Below are 18,115 nucleotides of genomic sequence, written 5' to 3'. Positions count from 1 at the left end.
TCCCCATTTGGCTCTCCCCCCAGCCCTGGACAACCACCATTCAACCTCTCCTATGAATTTGGCTATTCTAGGTGCCTCATATAAACGAAATTATACAGTATTTGTCTCTTTGTGACTGGCTTAATTCATGTATCTTTAGGTCCTCAAGGTTCATCCATTGTATGTGTATATCACATTTTATTTATCTATCCATCCACTGATGGCTATTAAGTTTGCTTCCATCTTTTTAGCTAATTGTGAATAACGCTGATATGAACATGGGTGTACAAGTATCTTTTTGAGGCTGTGTTTTCAATTATTTGGATATATATCCAGAGGTAGACTTGCTGGATCATATGGTAATTCTATTTAAAGATGTTGAGGAATGCCGTGTTTTCTATAGAGGCTGTGCCACTTTATATTCCCACCCAAAGTGTGCGAGGGTTCCCATTTTGTTCACATCCTCGCCCACACTTGTTATTTTCTAGCTGTTGTTTCTTTAACTAGTCATCATCCTAATTGGTGTGACGTATGGAGACGCTTTGGTTCTCACAACTCAGGGGGAGGGGGGCTACTGGCATCTGTGGGTGGAGGTCAGAGGCATTATTAAACATCCCACAAAACACAGGACAGTCCTCTGCCACAGAGAACTGGCCCCAAAGTCGAAGAGGCTGAAGAGGACACATTCTGATGTACACAGTCAGGCTCATCTTTCAGAGTGAATCTCACCCGGACACGCGCCGTTTCTCCTTTTTCTGTTGAGATGCTCAAAGGCAAAGTGTTTCAAAAATCTGGAAAGTGAGGGAGAAATGGCAACATTTCTTTTATTCAAATTTTATTGGAAGTTTACAAATGTATTACAGACATCAGTAAAACAGCATATCCATTGTACAGGATCTCAAGCAAAGTGTTCACCACAGTCTCTGGCAGAGCCTGCACCTAAGGCCCGCTGCAGGCCTTCCTAACAGCAGCGCGACGCTCACGCACAGCACACGGGCCTGCCTCGCCCCCTCAGGCCCCCGGGGCTTGTCTATACTTGGAATTAAAGCAGGAGATGGGCAAAGCGATCCTGTGCGGGAAAGAATGTTTTAGGAGAGGGAAGATGCCCAAGTCCTAATTTGCTAAGGAAAATGGAGGACTTGTAGGCCACAGAGTGTGAAGTCAGGGTCCAGAAATAGAACCAAAATGCTTTATGGGAAAATATGGAAATCATCAGAAAGGCTTGAGAACAGACCTTACTGGTGAGTAACTCTGTCCGGAAAATGTATTAAAGCTCGGTCAGTGACCTATTGAACATCAATGGCCAAATACCCAGTAGGGTGAAGGGATGTCTCAGAAAACTCTCAGGATAGGCAATTTTATTTTCCCTTTCTTATGGGTTCATCATATCAGAATCACAGAAATGTTTTCCCGACACTATGAGAGCTTCTCCCTCCTTTGTATTCCCTTTGAGGGAAGCTAGTTTTGTCAGCAGGAAGTCAGCCTATAAAACAGTATAGCTCCCAACAGTGAGTCATGTTTTATGAGTCTTGTGTTGACTGGGCTACTCTTATGAGAAAATGGAAAAAGAATCAAATCCTTTCTTGATCCTGATCATGGTGACTGCTTCCAAGTGGTCGGACAATCAAGTGTTCCTATCTGCCAGGTCCCAGAGGGACCAACCACTGGGGACAAGGCAAAACTCCCTTCATTTCCACTTCTCTAGTGCTTAGAGAGGTATATATACCTCCAAAGGGGGCATGGGACTGCCTTCCAAATCGGCAGACGCGGCCTGGCTGAGCTACACCTGGAATGCTACGCTTCTGTAAGGCACCCGGCTGCATGTGGGTGGGAAGACCTGCTGTCCAGAGCCCACATCAAAGCCCTGAAAGTGCTAAACAGTTGCTAACAGCAACTCTTCTGGCATGAAATATTCAGATAGCTGGTTCCATCTCCTACTTCCCTTTTTATAGATTCTCCTTCTTAGGTGTTAGCATCTGGTTTCTGTTAGAAACACACAAAGAGCACTTCTCCTTGGAATTTAAATATGTGTGTTATCTCTTGTTAGAAGGTGGGTTAGATGAAGACAAGGATGGACTCTTATCTGACCTCTGCAGGAGGACCAACGGGGGCTGACTATAATGCTTGTCCAAGAACACGAGAAGGGAAAAGAAAGCCAAAGAGATTTGTCCTCATTTCGCCTAAAGAAGTCAGCTCCCGTTAGCATCCACAATCTGAGGGCACGGGAATTGGACTCTCACAATTATTTATGAATGATGTCTCCTAAGTGGCTGTTTTTGCCTAATGATAAAGAAGCCCAGAGTAGAAAGACAGGAGTCAGTTCATAAATAAGTTTTGTTATCAGACAAATAAGATCAATTCTGACCAACTGGTTCTGGCTGTCTGGAGTGTCATGGATTTTTGAGGCTGTATCCATGTTCTCTAGAAAGTACACAGTGCGCATTGGTTATAGCTGCCCAGGTGGCAGAGTATATGCGATGTATATGCCATCACTGCCCCACCTGAACTCCACCATGGCTAGTGGGACCCCAGAAGCAGGAAGCTGCTGCAGGAGAAGGAAGAGGAATCTTGATGCAGGGCAAGAGCTTCCTACCAAAAGGAGGATGAGAAAGAGCAGCCTCAGGTCCCGCAGTCGATGTACAAAACTGCTCGGCCACTGAGCTGGCTGCGGTGGAAAGGGAGGACTGGAGAACACAAGATGAATACGGAGAGAAGCTGTGGAACTGACAGCACTGGGGATTCTCCATTTGTGAACATGTGCCAAACCAAGAAGCACAGTTCTGGTTTCCCTCAGCTCACCACCTTCACCCTTGGTAGAGATCCCAGAACTATACGCCAGAAGGAGGGGTACCTGAATGCCACGCTCAACGCCACCAGCCTGCTAAGAAGCCTGTCCACAGTATCACGGGTGGTGCATTGGCAGGGCCATCCAGGACACTGTCAGTGACTTCCACTTGTTGGGAGGGAGCCAGTTCTGATGCTGCCGAATTGACCAGCAAGCAGGACATGAACTGTACCCTCATGCTGCCGTGTTAACCTAAAGACAAGAAGAGGACGAATATGGGGAGAGGTAGGAAAACAAACAAAACCCTAAGGCATGAGAGCAGAGGGGAAACTGGGAAAGGATTACTTTGATAGAAACAGTCTATTCAAGATGAAATGATGATCTAAAGAGGTGAGCGTAGGCCTCACTCACAGGGAAACTTGACCAAGAAGAGATAGGAGTTATGATGGAGGAATCAGCTAAGAGCCCTAAGCTCTTGCCTCAGAAAAGAATGCGCTGAATTTTGGGGAGTGGGATTCTGGGATGTTGCATGTAAGTTGTCACCAACAGGTGGAACTCCCAGGACAATGACACCCTGCTCTCTCTGGGCCTTCACCATCATGGCGGGATGTAGCCATCTTCCTCGGCATTCGCTGTAAGGCGCCCGCTGCATGTGCGTGGGAAGACCTCTGCCAGCTGGAACCGATGGAGGGGACCTCGCCTGCAGACAGTCTGACCCTGAGGCTTCTATCTATTACACATCAAGCTCTGAGCAGTTCCGCTGCCAGGTGCTCTCTGGGCAACTAGATGGCAAATTGCTCATTCCTTCAATTCCTTTGGACACTAGTTATGTGTCAGTTCCTAGGCCACCTTCTTTCTGCTGACGGGGTAAAGCCTCATGTGGGAAATGCAAGAGGTGCTCTGAGGAGGATGGAGGTAGAAGGCAACGGTTACCAGGAGAATTTCCTTCCCTGGGTCCCGGGCCACAGAGAACAGACTTTGTGTCCAGCTTTCTGCTAGGTTAAGTCATCTCCTTTTTCCCTTTTCCCAAAACGCCTTTTTATTCTCATCAACCAAGGAACTCAAAAATCCCAATTGGACTTGCCCAATTTCTACCAGAAACCTGCCACTTTAGTCATGTGATGTTGCACATTATTTCTTAAAATCAGTTTGCCAAGCAGTTTACAGACTTACTATACAAACGTAATAGAGTAATTCTCCGAGGCTCGGATACTGAAGGAAGCATTTAGATATGAAGATAGCATGCGGAAAACAGCCACAACCAACACTTGTATTGCTTTTTAAAAAAATCAGTGACAATGACAAATGTCATATTAATACCTGAAAAGCAAATTATTTTAATACATCCTGAATGGAGCGCCATTTCGACATCCCGTACAGCCTTCCTTTCCCCCAGGCCCATGTGGCATGGGGTCTGAAAAGCCGCGTTTCACATCCTCTCCATGAAAAATACTAGAAAATATTAACTACTGTATTGAAAAGAGACCACGCTCACCTCACCATGGCAGAGAGCCACTGAGATATACCGTGTAGCACATGGACAGAACGTCTCACTGAAGTGGGTCCTGCGACGGGTTAGTTCAACCGCCACAATCCATTAAGGGGAGGAGGAGAATGGGGGGAAAAGCAAGCGCTTCATTTTTAACTGAAGCAAGGTAGGGAGTTTTATTTTACTATAAACAATACAACCGTGAAATGTCTTCTTGAAGCAAATTCACTTCTGAGCCCATTTTCAGTCTGACCAAGGGTCCCCTAAGTTCACAATGGAGATCCTCCTCCTTTCAACAACATCTGCTTTTCAAGGCCTTTACACTGACGCCTCCTGAGCAGCTCAACCTTCCTGGGTGACCCAGAGACTCTGGATAGGGAGGGCGTTAAACGGAATGACTTCCTCAAGCACTGGGGGCTCGTCAAGCTGGCCGTCACCGCTCCTCTACTTCATTTCCAGAAGTTCTTCTTCGCCTTGGCCTTCCTTCCTATTCTCCGTCAGTTCTACCACCCGTGCCCTGCTTTCTGTTTTCAAATCACCTCATTCCTTCTCCACGCGTGACGTACAACCTAGGACCCACCGCCTCTCCCAGAGCCCCGTCGGAACCCGTCTGCCCCTACGTTCTAAGGCCCAAGTTCATTTGCACCGAGGACAACCGGTTGTCAGGCTAAGGCGGCTGTTCCACCTGCCTTGGCAAAGGAAAGCGGGTAATACAGTCCAGGAAACATGAGCACCGGAAAATAACGCCACATTCAAAACAACATCATGCTGACGTCACACAACGGCACCATTCACAGTCACTGTGTTTTCCCCAAGAAAGAGATCAATCGTGAGCAGCTTCAAGCTTCCCGGCAGGGATGGCGCTTCTCGCGGAACTTGACTGACACGGATTGGTTTCTCTGATGGGCAAAGGTTATGTTTGCTATTAAATAAACGACTACCACTTCGTAGAGAATACATCCTACTGAGGGTGGGAGTGGACTTAAGGACGGCTCCTTAAGATGGACTAGAGCGTAAAATGCTTCGGATAGAATCATTGTTATTTTTTTCGCCACAAAAAGCCAAATTGAATAAACGCCTTTGAAAAAAGTCTCACTGACATGTAACAAATTTGTATAGAAAAAAAGAAAAAGGGGGTGGTCCTGGCCACTCGGAATACTACACAAAGACGATGCAGATGGCATGCGGGTTGCGCTGAGTCCTACCATATAGAAATTCCTTTGATATTACAAAATACAAAAATATTTTATCAGAACTCTCATTTACATTGCATTTACAATGGACATGTAAATAACTTAGTCTTGGGTCCTGGCTAATAAACAAATTACTTACTGGAAAAGGGGTCCTAAAAGGAAGAGAACCAGAGAGGATACAAGCGAGCAAGGAAGCAATTTGCCATCTGATGAGTGGCAACTGCACACACCGAGGTGCCCAACCCCGGCCGCCACGCCATCTAGAGCGTTTCCAAAGTGAAATGTGCAAATCATAGTCAACATGCCGAGAACTGGGGCTACCAGCCGATCCAACCTGTAACCTCGCCTTCCTCCACCCAGAGCACGCCCCATCTCCTCCCCCAGGAACCACCCCCAAAAGCGCTTTCAAAGAAAAAACAGTGCAAGTTTCTGAATTTACATTCTCAGCTCCCATCTTCCCCGACCCCCTGACCCCGACCGGGTTAAGAAATGATACAGTTCTTGCTCTTCTGTCTTTTCCTGCTGTGCAGCTGCCCCCGGCCGCCCAGCGTGGACGACTTGGGGAGGCCGTAGGAGCTGTACTTGTGCAGAAGCTCGTCGCTCGTGACGTAGCGCAGGCGGGCGGGCTGGGGGATGGGCTCCCCCAGGAAGTAGCCCTCATTGTCAGACTCGGAGGAGGAGGAGCAGGTGGAGCACCAGTCGTACTCGGCGAAGTAGGGTCCCCAGCGCTCCCCAAAGGCGTTCTGCAAGGCCAGGTCCGACACCGTCCGGGGGCACTGGCCGTACAGGTCCCGGCGGGAGCCCGGGCCCAGGCTCTCCTGGAAGCTGCGCTGGCGCAGGAACTGGTCGTAGTCCTCGCGGGCCCGGAGCGGCGGCCGCTCCTTCAGGCGGGACACGGCCTCGCGCTCGCTGGCCAGGTGCAGGGCGTTGTCGGAGCGCGAGCGGCGCGACCGCCGCGACCGGTGCGGGCGGAAGTGGCGGGGGTCGTCGCGGGACGCGCTCCGCCTCCGCGTGCGCTCGCTCATGGGCTGGATCCGCGCGCCGTCCGGGCCCGGCAGCTGGCTGCCCGCCGCGCCGGGCTCGAAGTCGAAGCTCTGATGCATCCGGCCGCGGGCGGGCCGGTCCCGGTAGCCGAGCGGGGCGCCGAGCTGGTGCAGGCCGCCCTCCATGTCCTGGTACTGCTGCGCCGACAGCAGGCTGCGCACCGACTCGGCGCTGCGGAACTGCACGGACGAGTTGAGCGTGCCCATGGTGCTCAGCTTCTCCGACACGTTCATGCCCGAGTCCTTGCTGAGGTCGGGCATGGAGAACCGCGACAGGTGCTCCTGGCGCTTGGCGCCGCCGTCCGCGGAGAGGCCTGCGGGGAGACGACAGGGCCCTGGAGGTTAATACGGGCGGGAAACGGGCCACGGTGGCGGGGGGGGGGGGGGGGGGGGGAGGCGGGGGGGGGGATCTGAGTGCTCATCACCCAGGGTCGCTGCGTGTGGCCGTGCAGAGGACACCTCTGTGCCGGGAAAGGGCGCAGGACTCTCTCCACCCGCCGAGGGCAATGCCCGCCTAGGGGCCCCGGCTGAGGTGCATCCGCAGACACGCTTGCCCCGTTGATTTCCGGCAGAGGCTCATCAAAGCTACCAGGAGCCCCTTGGGCATCTGGTGTGCGCTGCTGCTCCGTTTAGAATTTCACTCTCCACAGCGCTCCCAGGGCCTCTGTGAGTCCAGTGGTCAGACAGCCACCGAGGGCGGGTATTTTGGCCCAGGAACCTTTAGAGGCGGGCCATGCCCACGCACTTCCTGGCAAAAACCGAGCCTGGACTCTAGTCCCATGATGCTGGGCCAGCTCAGTCGCCTGCCAGCTTCCAGCAGTTCCCTCATCTGCCTGATGTCCCTCACATGTCTTGAAAATGAACGCCTCCCTGGGTGTAGACAGAGGGACATGCACTTCCCCAGGCTGTTTGGTAAATGAGTGATCCAGGTTCTAAAGGGGCCCCCCTCAGCCTGAAGATGTGAGTGGGACTCGGGGACAGTCCTTCCCCCAGGAGGCACTTTTAAAACAAAGCAGTGACCCTCAAGCTCTCTAACAGCAGGGGCTCCTAGCAGTGGACCTGCATCCCCTAAGTGCTGTCGCTGGTATTACTGACATAAAAACCATTTTGAAGGTCACGGGAGATTCCTGACTCAGTCACTTCCATTCTGCCCATCATAAAGCAGAAACTTAAGAATGGACCAGGTGGCAAAATCCCATCATATCTCACTCATTATCTATCTATCTATCTATCTATCTATCTATCTATCTATCTATCTATTGACTTCAGAGAGAGAGAGAGAGAGGGAGAGAGAGAGAGAGAGAGAGAGAGAAACATCAATGCTGACAGGGAATCATTGATTGGCTGCCTCCTGCACGCTCCCTACTGGGGATCAAGCCCACAACCTGGGCATGTGCCCTGACCAGGAATCGAACCGTGACCTCCTGGTTCATAGGTTGATGCTAAACCATTGAGCCACACTGGCTGGGCTCATTATCTATCTATTGAAAGGATCAGCTCAGCAATTATGCCTTTTCTGGTCACAGACAACATGTCTTTGGATTGCTAAGGCCCATTATGACCCTACCATGATTACTCCTCCTCATTTACTGGGGCCAACAACTTGCTTCTGCTCCCTGATAAATGAATATTATGAGCACTTTGAAAAACTGCTTATCAGTATCTACTAAAGCTACACACACACACACACACACACACACACACACACACACAGATTGTGAAAAGGCTGCTTTGAATGTGTCCTTTTTTATGGACTTACTCATTTCTGTTGGGTATATGAGATTCTATGACTTTCCATCACCACTTCTGATTACGTACCCAACAGAATTCCATTCATGGGTCCAAAAAAATGCACAAGGGTATTCAGAGAAGCTTTCTTTAGAAGAGCCCAGAACAAGAAACAACTCAATCTTTCATTAGCAGGAAAAGGATAAATAAATGGTGGTACTTTCTAGCCTTCCCACTAAAGGGACTAGGACTCTGGAGAAATGGCCAATTCTAGGACAGGAGAAGGGAAGGGCAGAGATGAGTCTGGAACATCATGTTATGCCAAACAGTAAGGAAGTGTTAGAGATAAAAAGGGATGGGAGTCTGTCAGAAGGACACAGGGCCAACTTCAAGGGTTCCCACTAGCCAAAGCTGAGCAACTTGAGCATTATAACATTTAAAACAGTAATGACTTATAAACCATTGAACAAACAGGAATGCATGAGTCCATACTGACAACAGATAAAAGCATCAATGAAGGAAAGGGGGAAGGAGTGGGCTCTTGTATACAGAATGCTCCGAGGGAGTGCAGACAGGAGTGCTGGGTTTGTAACCATTCCCTGTAAAGACTGGTTCATGCAACAGAAAGTATGCTACGTTTCGGGGGTGAATTTGATGGGGGTGGCAGATTATTTCCGTGTTAGTGTCTCCCCCCCATATTGCTTATTACCTGTAAGGGGAACTTTAGTAACTATGCAGTGGAGATCAAATTTAACATCACTGACGAGGTGCAACTGGACTTCATGTGCCTCTAAATAGGATGTTCTAAGAGGGACACACTATGATTTATGCAGTGTTCCAGTCAAGAATACATATCCAGGATGAATTCAGAAGTATGATTAGACAAACATCCAAAGGAGGAATGTTCTATTAAGAAGAAAAGAGATTGTATTCTTTACAAAATTCAGTATCAGAAAGACTAAGAAAGGTTTTCTAGGCCGAAGGATACTAAAGAACCATGGCAGACACTGCCTGAGCCTGGACTGGAAACTGTTCTGCAGCAAAGATATATGCTATAAAGGATGACTGTTGATCAACTGACAAAAACTGGGACATGGGCAATGATAAGTGTATTGTGGTACACTAATTGTGGTTAGTGGATAATTATGATAGTGTTGGAGACGATCCTTATTCTTGGGAAATACACATGGAAGTCACAGTGGCAAATGGCCAAGGTGAATGCAACTTGCTCTCAAACAGTCCAAAAATAAATTGCGTGTGGGCAAGAGAGAGAAAATGATGTTTAAAATGGGGCAAAATATTAACAATAGGTGACTCTAGATAAAGAACACACTGTGTCTATTATTTGTTCAATTTCTGCAACTTTTCACTAAGTTCAAAATTATCTATGTATATATATAAAAGCCAAGCAACCTGAACAACCAGAATGACCGGTCGCTCTGACGCACACTGCGGCCAGCCAACCGGCCCTATTGGGAGCAGGGACAGCTGGCCAACCTCCCACAGCCCCTTCCCCCGGCTGGCCCAGTCCCGATTGGGGCAGGTGGTCGGACCCTACCTGTGCACGAATTCGTGCTTCGGGCCTCTAGTTTACAAATAAAACGTTTCTTTAAAATTGTGCTATATTTATGTGACACAGTGGTTTTCAATTCCAGGGGAAATTACGGGGCTTGGGAGGTGCTACTTGCCCCTAGTGGGTAGACGCTAGAGAAATGCTGCTAAATACACTGCACAGGGCAGTCCCCACAAGAAAGAATTATCCAGCTCACAATGTCAGTAATGCCACAGCTGAGAAACCATGACACGAGGGGATACTACACATCAATAGAATGAATGACTACACCCACCAATATTGATGAATCCCACAGGAATGGAGACAAAAAAAAAAGAGAACACAGTGTATGATTCCATTTATATGAAGTTCAAGAACAGGCTAAGGCTATCTATGGTGACAGAGGTCAGAATAGTGGGCAAGGGAAATAAGGGGAACTCCAAGGGCACTGAAAATGTTCTAGATCTGGGTGGTGGTTATAAAAGGACAGGCATATGTAAAATTTTTTGAGGTGTAATTTCAACACTTGTTTGCTTTACCTTATGTAAGTTATACTTAAAGCAATGCTCTCATTAAAGAGCCACATTTAAATGTCGGATATGCCTGTTAAGAAAGTATTATGGCCCAGCCAGCGTGGCTCAGAGGTTGAGTGTCAGCCCAGGAACCAGGAGGTCACGGTTCCATTCCTGGTTAGAGCACATGCCCGGGTTGCAGGCTCAATCACCCAGTAGGGGACAAGCAGGAGGCAGCTGATCCAAGTTTCTCTCTCATCACTGGTGTTTCTGTCTCTCTGTCTGAAATCAATAACATATTAAAACAAGAAAGTATTCTGACAAACACACCGTCCATCCATCCATCCATCTATTTTTTATTTCATTACTGGGGTAACTGTCAGGCAAGAGGAGTTGAGTCCGCCAACTCCTGCTTCCCCAGCTGCTTAGCTCTGAGGTACACATCACCATCGCTCCCAGAACCTTCCCCATCTGAAGGCGGAGAGAAGAGGTAGAAACCTGAGATGATAATGAGTTCTGTGAGCGGATCCACTTCAGTAAGGAGGGAAAATCTTCAAAGATCGCATGTAGGAGCAAAAGCTCTACAGGCAGGCACGCTGATCTTTGCGCAGCTGTCTACTCACGCCCTGGAGTGGAATTAGGCTCAGCATTAACAATCTAGCAAATACTACACATTCCCAGGCACGCTGTTCTCCTGAACCCGTCTTCTACACACTCTGAAGTCAAGCACTTGTGAGAACGTCCTGCGGCTGCAGAGATTCAGGTCTCACTGAGGAGGTAACGGTGGAGACAGGCAGCGTCAGTTCCCCTGGAGGGTGCTGCCCTCCCCTCTATGGGCCTGTGTCCTGGGACTTGAGGATGCCCCTAGCCCACCTGCTCTGGAAGAACAGGGGGGCCTGTGTGCAAGGCCAGGGTCCACTCAGTGTTACCTACACCTAAGCTCTTCCCCCAGCGGTTGTGTGGTGGGATTGGAAATGCTACCTGCTCTGTCTGTTCTCATTTGTTAACTCAGAACTTTTTCCAGGGGCTTCTTGCACGCAGGGCATGAATAAAATGGCCGATAGACGAGCAATAATTGTGTACTTGCTTCTCAACAGGGTGGCTCTGTGGCAAAACCCAGAGTCCTTATGCGGAACGCAAGGCCCTCCGTCTCCCCACAACCACTGGCTAAACGGTGCTCCTCGCTCCCCCTGTTCAGCCTCACTTACACTCTCCCTCCTCCTCCAGCGGACCTGCAAGCCCACTCCAGCCCCTTTGAAAACTCTCCCTTTTGCAAAGCTGACTTCCTCTAATCAAGGGCCTCAGGTAAATGTCACCTCTTCCATGGTGCCTGCCGAGCTCGCTCTTTCTAAAGTAGTGAGGGTGTTCCCCATCACCCAGTCTCGCTGCAGTACCTGACCTTCGGAAGGCCCCCATCCTGACTTATTTTCCTCAGTGTGTGTGTATGTCTGTAGCTGAATGAATGCCCGCGGGAAAGGGGTCTTTTTCTCGTGCTCACTGCACTCTCCTGGCAGCAGCACTGACTGGCACCCCACTGGTGCTCAGGAAATATTTGTGGAGTTGAGATCAATGACTCCTCACACTACCCACCGCCAGGAAGAAGCCACCACCCCCTGACCTGGAGTGGACCAGATGTAAAGAGCAACGGATTGTGATTCAGGTGGTGGGACGCCAACCGAGGGGAACAAAAACACCACCGCCACACCTGTCAATCTCACTGTCGCCGGCGGTTCATCGCACGGCCCACCATCTGGGGCTTCTCCAATTTTAAAGTTGAAGAACACGTGATTTATAATTAGCTCCTCCATCTACAAAGAATGTTTTGTCTCAGTAATCAAAGCTCTGGAGCTCTGTTTAAGTGAGCAGGTGCCACGGCCCCAAGATGGAACTGTAATATCACAGTTCACCCCTCACTTTGATAAACACCCCCTTCCTCTCTCACTCTGAGCACAAGTGGAGAGAGAGCCACTTCCTGGCTGCGTGACTCGGGCAGCTTTTGAACCTCTTGAGATGCATCTGCAAAATGGGCACAACAGCAGCATCGGAGATTGAAAACTGTCGTGGTTATTAGGTGAGGAGATGCGTACCTTTCCTTTTTAGTCCCATCACAGCTGTAATGTATTTGTACAGTTTTTATTTCCTTTCTGTCTACTTGGCTAGGCCATAAGCCGCAAGGGGGCAGGGGCTGGCTCCTGCTTGCTAGCCCCCATTCCTGGATTCAATATGCAGGGAGGAAGTGTGCAGGGCCTAAAAGTCCTCGGTAAAAGACAGCATGTCCCAAGAATCTTACACCAAATACTTGATGAATGCACGATGACAGGGATGAATGAATCTGAGAAACACGACCCACACAGGCCCCCACACATGGCAATGTTCACCACGGATGAACCACTGTTAAAATAATTTGTGCCTCCAAACTGCAGTCGGGGATTATTCCTCCACCCAGATGAAACTCAATTCTTTATTCCAACGCTGCAAATCAATAGAGGCCAACCGAATGGGGCTCCCAAATGCCACTCTGTGGTCCTGTAATGAATGCACATTTCTTTCCCTGCTGCCTGAGCCACGATGGGTGTGTGCGAGCGTGTACTAGTATGTGTGCAGGAGCACAGGGTTGGAGGGGACGTGGAGACCGCGAACCCAGTTCTCCAGAGCTCTGGCTGCAGCCCACAGTCTGGCCGCCTTACTGGGGTCCCGGCAGAAGACCCCCCGGCAGCATGAGCACAGATGCCAGGTCGCTCTCCTCTCAAGTGGAACTCTGTCCTATTAGTAGACAAAGAGGCTTTTTTTCTCTCCAAATAATGCCAGGCTTTGTGCGAGGTGCTAGATGGAGACTGTGGAGGGAAGGCCTAGATTTGATTCATCCTTATCCCAGGGGTCAGTGTGGCCAAAAGCTACACAAATGTCCAGACACCCGTAGAGGTCACAGGCCTCGGCCAACAAGGAGAGGTCAGTATTGCACTCAGCCTGTGACTCTGTGGTTAAACTGTCAGCAGCCTGGGCGCTGTAGCAACAGCAGATTGCGGCCCAACAGTGTCGCCGCCCTGCACACAGGTCTCACAGAAGCCAGGACAGCAAGGAAAATCCAGGCTTTCAAAGGGTGCTGTGGTCTGAGGGAAAGGAAAGGCAATCTGTGCCGTGTCCCCTCCGGCCATTTGTTCTAAGAGCAGAAGCCAGGAGCTCAAGGCTAGAGAGAAGAACACATGGACTTAAAGGTGCACCTTTCTGTTTCTTATTTATTTATTTCACTTCCACTCCTCCAAAAACATTAAGAACAAAAAAACAACTGGCATAGGAAGCCGGAGCTGATTTTCTGCCAACTTAAAAGACGCACTCACATTTCTGTGCGGTAAGAGAAATGGTACCTGCTCACCTCTGTCCTCTAGACATTAACCACTCACACCGAGGATTCTACTCCTTTCAGTAAGGGCTCCCTATGGGACTTTGTTTTTTGGGGGCTGAAGCAGAGAGTGGATAAACAGGAACTGTTCGGAATAGGGTATTGCGAAATATGGCTCATGGGTCAAGTCCAGCTCCTTAATTGTTTTTGTAAATAAAGTTTTATTGGGACACAACTAAACTACATCCCTTCATTTGCACACTGCCTGTGGCTGCCTCCCTGACACAGCGCAGAAGTGAGTAGCTGTGACCGAGATGGTCTGAGCTGCAAAGTGTCAGATATTTGCCATCTGGTCCCTTCTAGGAACAGCCAACCTCTGGTTTACAACAGGAATGTCTGTGAAGCGTGGGCATCCCCAGAGCCGTGACCTCCGTGCTGCGGGAGTGTCCCAGGCCAACCCAAACATGCCTTTGAGGGACTAGCTTTCTTAAGTGTGTGGGGGCACTTTGATCTTTCCAATTAAGTCAATTGATACGATCAGCACCCTGAATTCCAAATTGGCAACAGCTGGAGAGCTGCTGTCATCTGGGCAGTGGAGTTTAACCACCACATGTTCTTTGGTGACAGGGCATGGAATCGTTCAAACCGAGTATGACAGGGAAGGCTGGGGGTGGGGGTGGAAAGAGAAGGAGGGAGAAGGAAAGGAAGGGGGCGACTGTGACCACACGCTAACCCCTTGCTACTCAAAGCGCGGCCCGTGGACCACACAGTGACATCTTGCAGGATCCGAATCTGCGTCTGCACCACCCTGGGGTGCAGTGCCCTTGGGGCTGGAGGAACCTGTGCTGATCACAGAGCTTCGAGGAAAATGTCCTTCGCGACTAAGGGTGCTTCTGCTCCGGGAGACCACAGCCTCATACCCTCAGACACTAACTCAGGTCTCTCAGCCTCAGCACCACTGGCATCGGGACAGGATAATTCTCTGTGGGGCTGCCCTCGGCTGTGTAGGATGCTTGGCATCCCTGGCCTGACCCACTTGTCATAGTAACACGCTCTGTAGTTGTGATAACTCAACTGTCCCGGGGCATTGCCAAATGTCCTTGGGGGGCAAGGGCCACCAATGAGCAGATCGACGCTGGGGCCGCTGCTGAGCCGGGCTGAGGGCTGTGCCCCACCCCATCCCGCAAACACCACCTGGCCTAATCCGGACAGGGCGCGGCGCGCCTCTCTAGGGAAGGATGAGCGTGCTCCACTGTTGGGGGGGCTGTGTCTCCAAAATTGGGGGTTTTCTCCTCAACTCCCCTACAAACCCACCCACAGACTGCTCTCCCCTCGATGAGCTTGGAGAGCTCCCTGGTGGAGGCCTGCACCGCCTGACTTCCCTGCCACAGCGGAGCTTTAAGTCTCTAGCCCTGGATGCATCTTCCCTACTTCCCTGCTCCAGTTTCCAGCCTGTCCAGGGTCCCGTGTGGCCATGTGGTCGTACACGTAGTCACACGTCTGCCCTCTGCTCCTGCGGTCCCAGGAAGAGCGCTGGCAGCAGCTTCCTTCAGTCAGCGGCCCCTGGGAGGGCTGGGAGGGCTGGGAGGGCTGGGGAGTGTGGGTGCTTCTGCTTGAGCCCCACCCCCAGGCTCCGCCCGCCTCCCCCCGACACCCCCTTACCCCGCCCCACCCACCCACTGCAGGAGACAGGCCTAAACTGAAGATCAGAATCTTCGCAAGGAGCTGGTTCCTAGGGCCACGGCTGATTCTGGGTTCCTGACCCTCAGCCATTATGTTCTAGCTGCACTCGGTCTAGGGACTCGCCTTTAAACCAGGACTAAAATCATTTCTCTACTGACACTGTACAATCTCCAGGACGAACCTGGTCGAGGCCAAAACTCAGATCTGTCTGGCGGTCTACCACCTTCTATCACGGAATTGCTCATTCCATCAACTTCCTGGTACATGGTGACCCCAACAAAGACGCAGCGTGAAAGGGAGTGAAGGGACAAACCAGGATGCGACGCTTGTAGAAATAGGCTGGTCAATTTCAGCAACTGCTCCCTCCGAGGGCCTGTGGCTCTGGTGTCACACAGCCCACTGTTCACTGAAAGGACGCGCAAACACTCCGGCCACCGAGCCTGCCCGCCTGGCTGTCCTGGGCGCACACCCACCCCACACTGCTTTCCCGAGTCCAGCAGCCGAGTCCACACAGCCGCCCACGTCTTTGCTCAGGAAACTTTGCTAAATGGCTGCCCAGGGATGCAGAGGGGCAGCCAGGCCCTGACACTGACTTGGTTTCTTCAAAGAGTTTGACGCAGCCCTGCCACAGCCAGGCTCTGCGGCCTCGGGGAACACCCCACAGGGCGCGGCACTACGCAGGGAAGACGTGGCCGGCTCAGCACAGACACAAAGCGGTAGGGACAGTAGTCATGAGGTGGGGGAAATGCAGGGCTTGGAGAGAGTGTAAGACTGGCTCTACCTTGGCACAGAGCTGGCAAAGAACCGCGTTGCTGATCATCAGGGTGAGGCCTAGAGGATGCAGAGGAGCCCAGAGAAAGAGAAAGTTCCTGTGCTCTGAGAGTGAGCAGGAGAGACGCAGGGAGGAGGGCCGGGAAGGGAGTGGGAGCCAGAGGGAACTTGTCTAGTCCGAGTGGGTTTGAGAGTGTCCCTCAGGTGCTGGCGGGCAGGATGAATGAAGCAGCTGGGACAGCGCAGAGGTGAGGCTGTGCAGCTCACCCTCCAGCCCGGCCTGACAGCTGTGCCTCAGCACCCTCATCTGTAAAGTGGAGAGGGTAGAACCTGCTCATTAGGGTGCCGGTGACTGAGCATCCCTTGGGTGAACGCACACAGTTCAGATGGTGCCCGCGCAGTGAGGTCAGGCGCCATGTCAGTGTCCTTCACCATATGCGTCACCTTTGAACACTTTTCTGTGTGGCGTCATATATGTTGCTAGGCATTCTGTGCAACTTTTAGAGGGGGTATGAGAGAGCGGGAAGGACTGCAAGGTCGCACAGCAGCTCTGTCAGCGCTCTGCTGCTCCTTCAGTGCTGTGAGCAGGAGGGAAAGGAGGCGGCAGGAGTGCTGGCAGTCAGGGACCAGAGGACAGGGCAAAGGCCTCGGGGTGGGCCCGGCCTCTGCGTTTCTAACAGCTCCCAGGAGATGCTGATGTTGCTGCCCACAGACCACAAGGGAATGGGGTGCTTTCCTTTAGCTCCCAGATCTGGAGAGAACACCTGGCATCGCTTGTTCCTCATGATGGCATCCAGGAAGTTGTGATCACAGAGACCATCCAGGGGGCTGTATCTGAGCTGGCACCAGCCCCAGACCTCGGCCCAGGAGCCAGCAAACCTTAGAACGAGAGAAGGAGGTGTGGCCCTGTCCATCCTGTTCTCTCCTTCTTGTCTCATCACCAGAACTGCCACCAACCGATCTCCTGCTTCTGACAAGGGACCAGCGAAGCCGGGACTTGGGTTCTTGGAAAGCACAGGCATTGACCCGGCCATGGAAACTTGCTCCCAGCTCTGGCTCCTGCCCCAGCCGGCTGTGCCCTTCACCCGCCTTCCTGAGGCAGTGCGGACTCGGCCAGGTGCACGGTCCGCACAGATGGAGGAGCAGCTGCTAGGCTGGGAGGAGCTGAGCATCCAGCATCCTCCAAAGGCGATCGCTTTCTCCTCCCACCCTGCACCCCATAGGAACCAGCCTGGGAGGTAAGGAAAGTCTCCAAATTTCCCCTCTGAGTCATGAGAAAATAATTCTGCAGGCCAGTAAGTTTGGCAGCTGCTGAAGGACATTCCAAAACCTTCCACTGCTTCGGCACAGCAGGAATTTCCAGGAAGAGAACATGTGCTGTTCCCCATGTTTTGATAATAGAACCCTATCCCCAACCAGATCCACCCTGACTTGAAAGGACACATTTTGGGGAATTGAATACTGGCTGAACATTGATTCCTATTAGAATCTGAACATATCTGCTTACCATGTCTGACCTTGTCACTGTGCCAGGGCCACACCCAGTGAGGCTGGGGCCTTACACAAAAGGGGATAATCAATGAAACTGACCCTGACTTTATTTACAAATTCGACATTTTGTTAAACATAGATGTTGGCATGAATTTTGCTTCTTAAAACACTGCATTGAAATATTGCTTATCTTGGCTAATGGGTTTTTCTTTCAATTACGTAACCACGGCGGTGGCCTGACCCTGGTCCTGGCCCCACCAGACAGGGCCCTCACCTGCCGGAAGCCAATGCCAGCATGTCATAATTGCAAGAGTTTCACCAAAAGGTTGATGGAACTTGGGGACTCAACAAGGGCTGAGTCATATATGTTTTTGCCTGTTGGGAATGGCTAAAGGCATTTCCCCAAACCTGAAAAGGGATGATTGCTTGCTGCCAGACAGCTCAGGGCATCTTAATCTACATGTCATTGCCTCCTACTGGCCAAACACCTGAACAGCCATAGGCTAATTGTCCCCATTCTGACATTGGACCCTATATATGAAACCTGAC

At 50.9% G+C, this 18,115-nt stretch overlaps 1 protein-coding gene across 4 annotated transcripts in view; it reads right to left on the bottom strand.

The window, feature by feature from the left end:
* Window positions 1-785: 785 nt before the first annotated feature.
* Window positions 786-18,115, bottom strand: part of PRICKLE2 (prickle planar cell polarity protein 2) — a 327,112-nt gene continuing 309,782 nt past the window's right edge. For all 4 annotated transcript variants that reach the window (XM_059663056.1, XM_059663057.1, XM_059663058.1 and 1 more), the window contains one exon: window positions 786-6,803. In XM_059663056.1, the coding sequence (XP_059519039.1) occupies window positions 5,929-6,803 (875 nt within the window). In that variant the 3' untranslated portion in view covers window positions 786-5,928. The remainder of the gene's footprint in view (window positions 6,804-18,115) is intronic.

This window comes from Myotis daubentonii, chromosome 14 (genome assembly GCF_963259705.1).
Source record: "Myotis daubentonii chromosome 14, mMyoDau2.1, whole genome shotgun sequence".
NCBI lineage: Eukaryota > Metazoa > Chordata > Mammalia > Chiroptera > Vespertilionidae > Myotis > Myotis daubentonii.
This window is presented reverse-complemented; position numbering and strand designations above follow the sequence as displayed.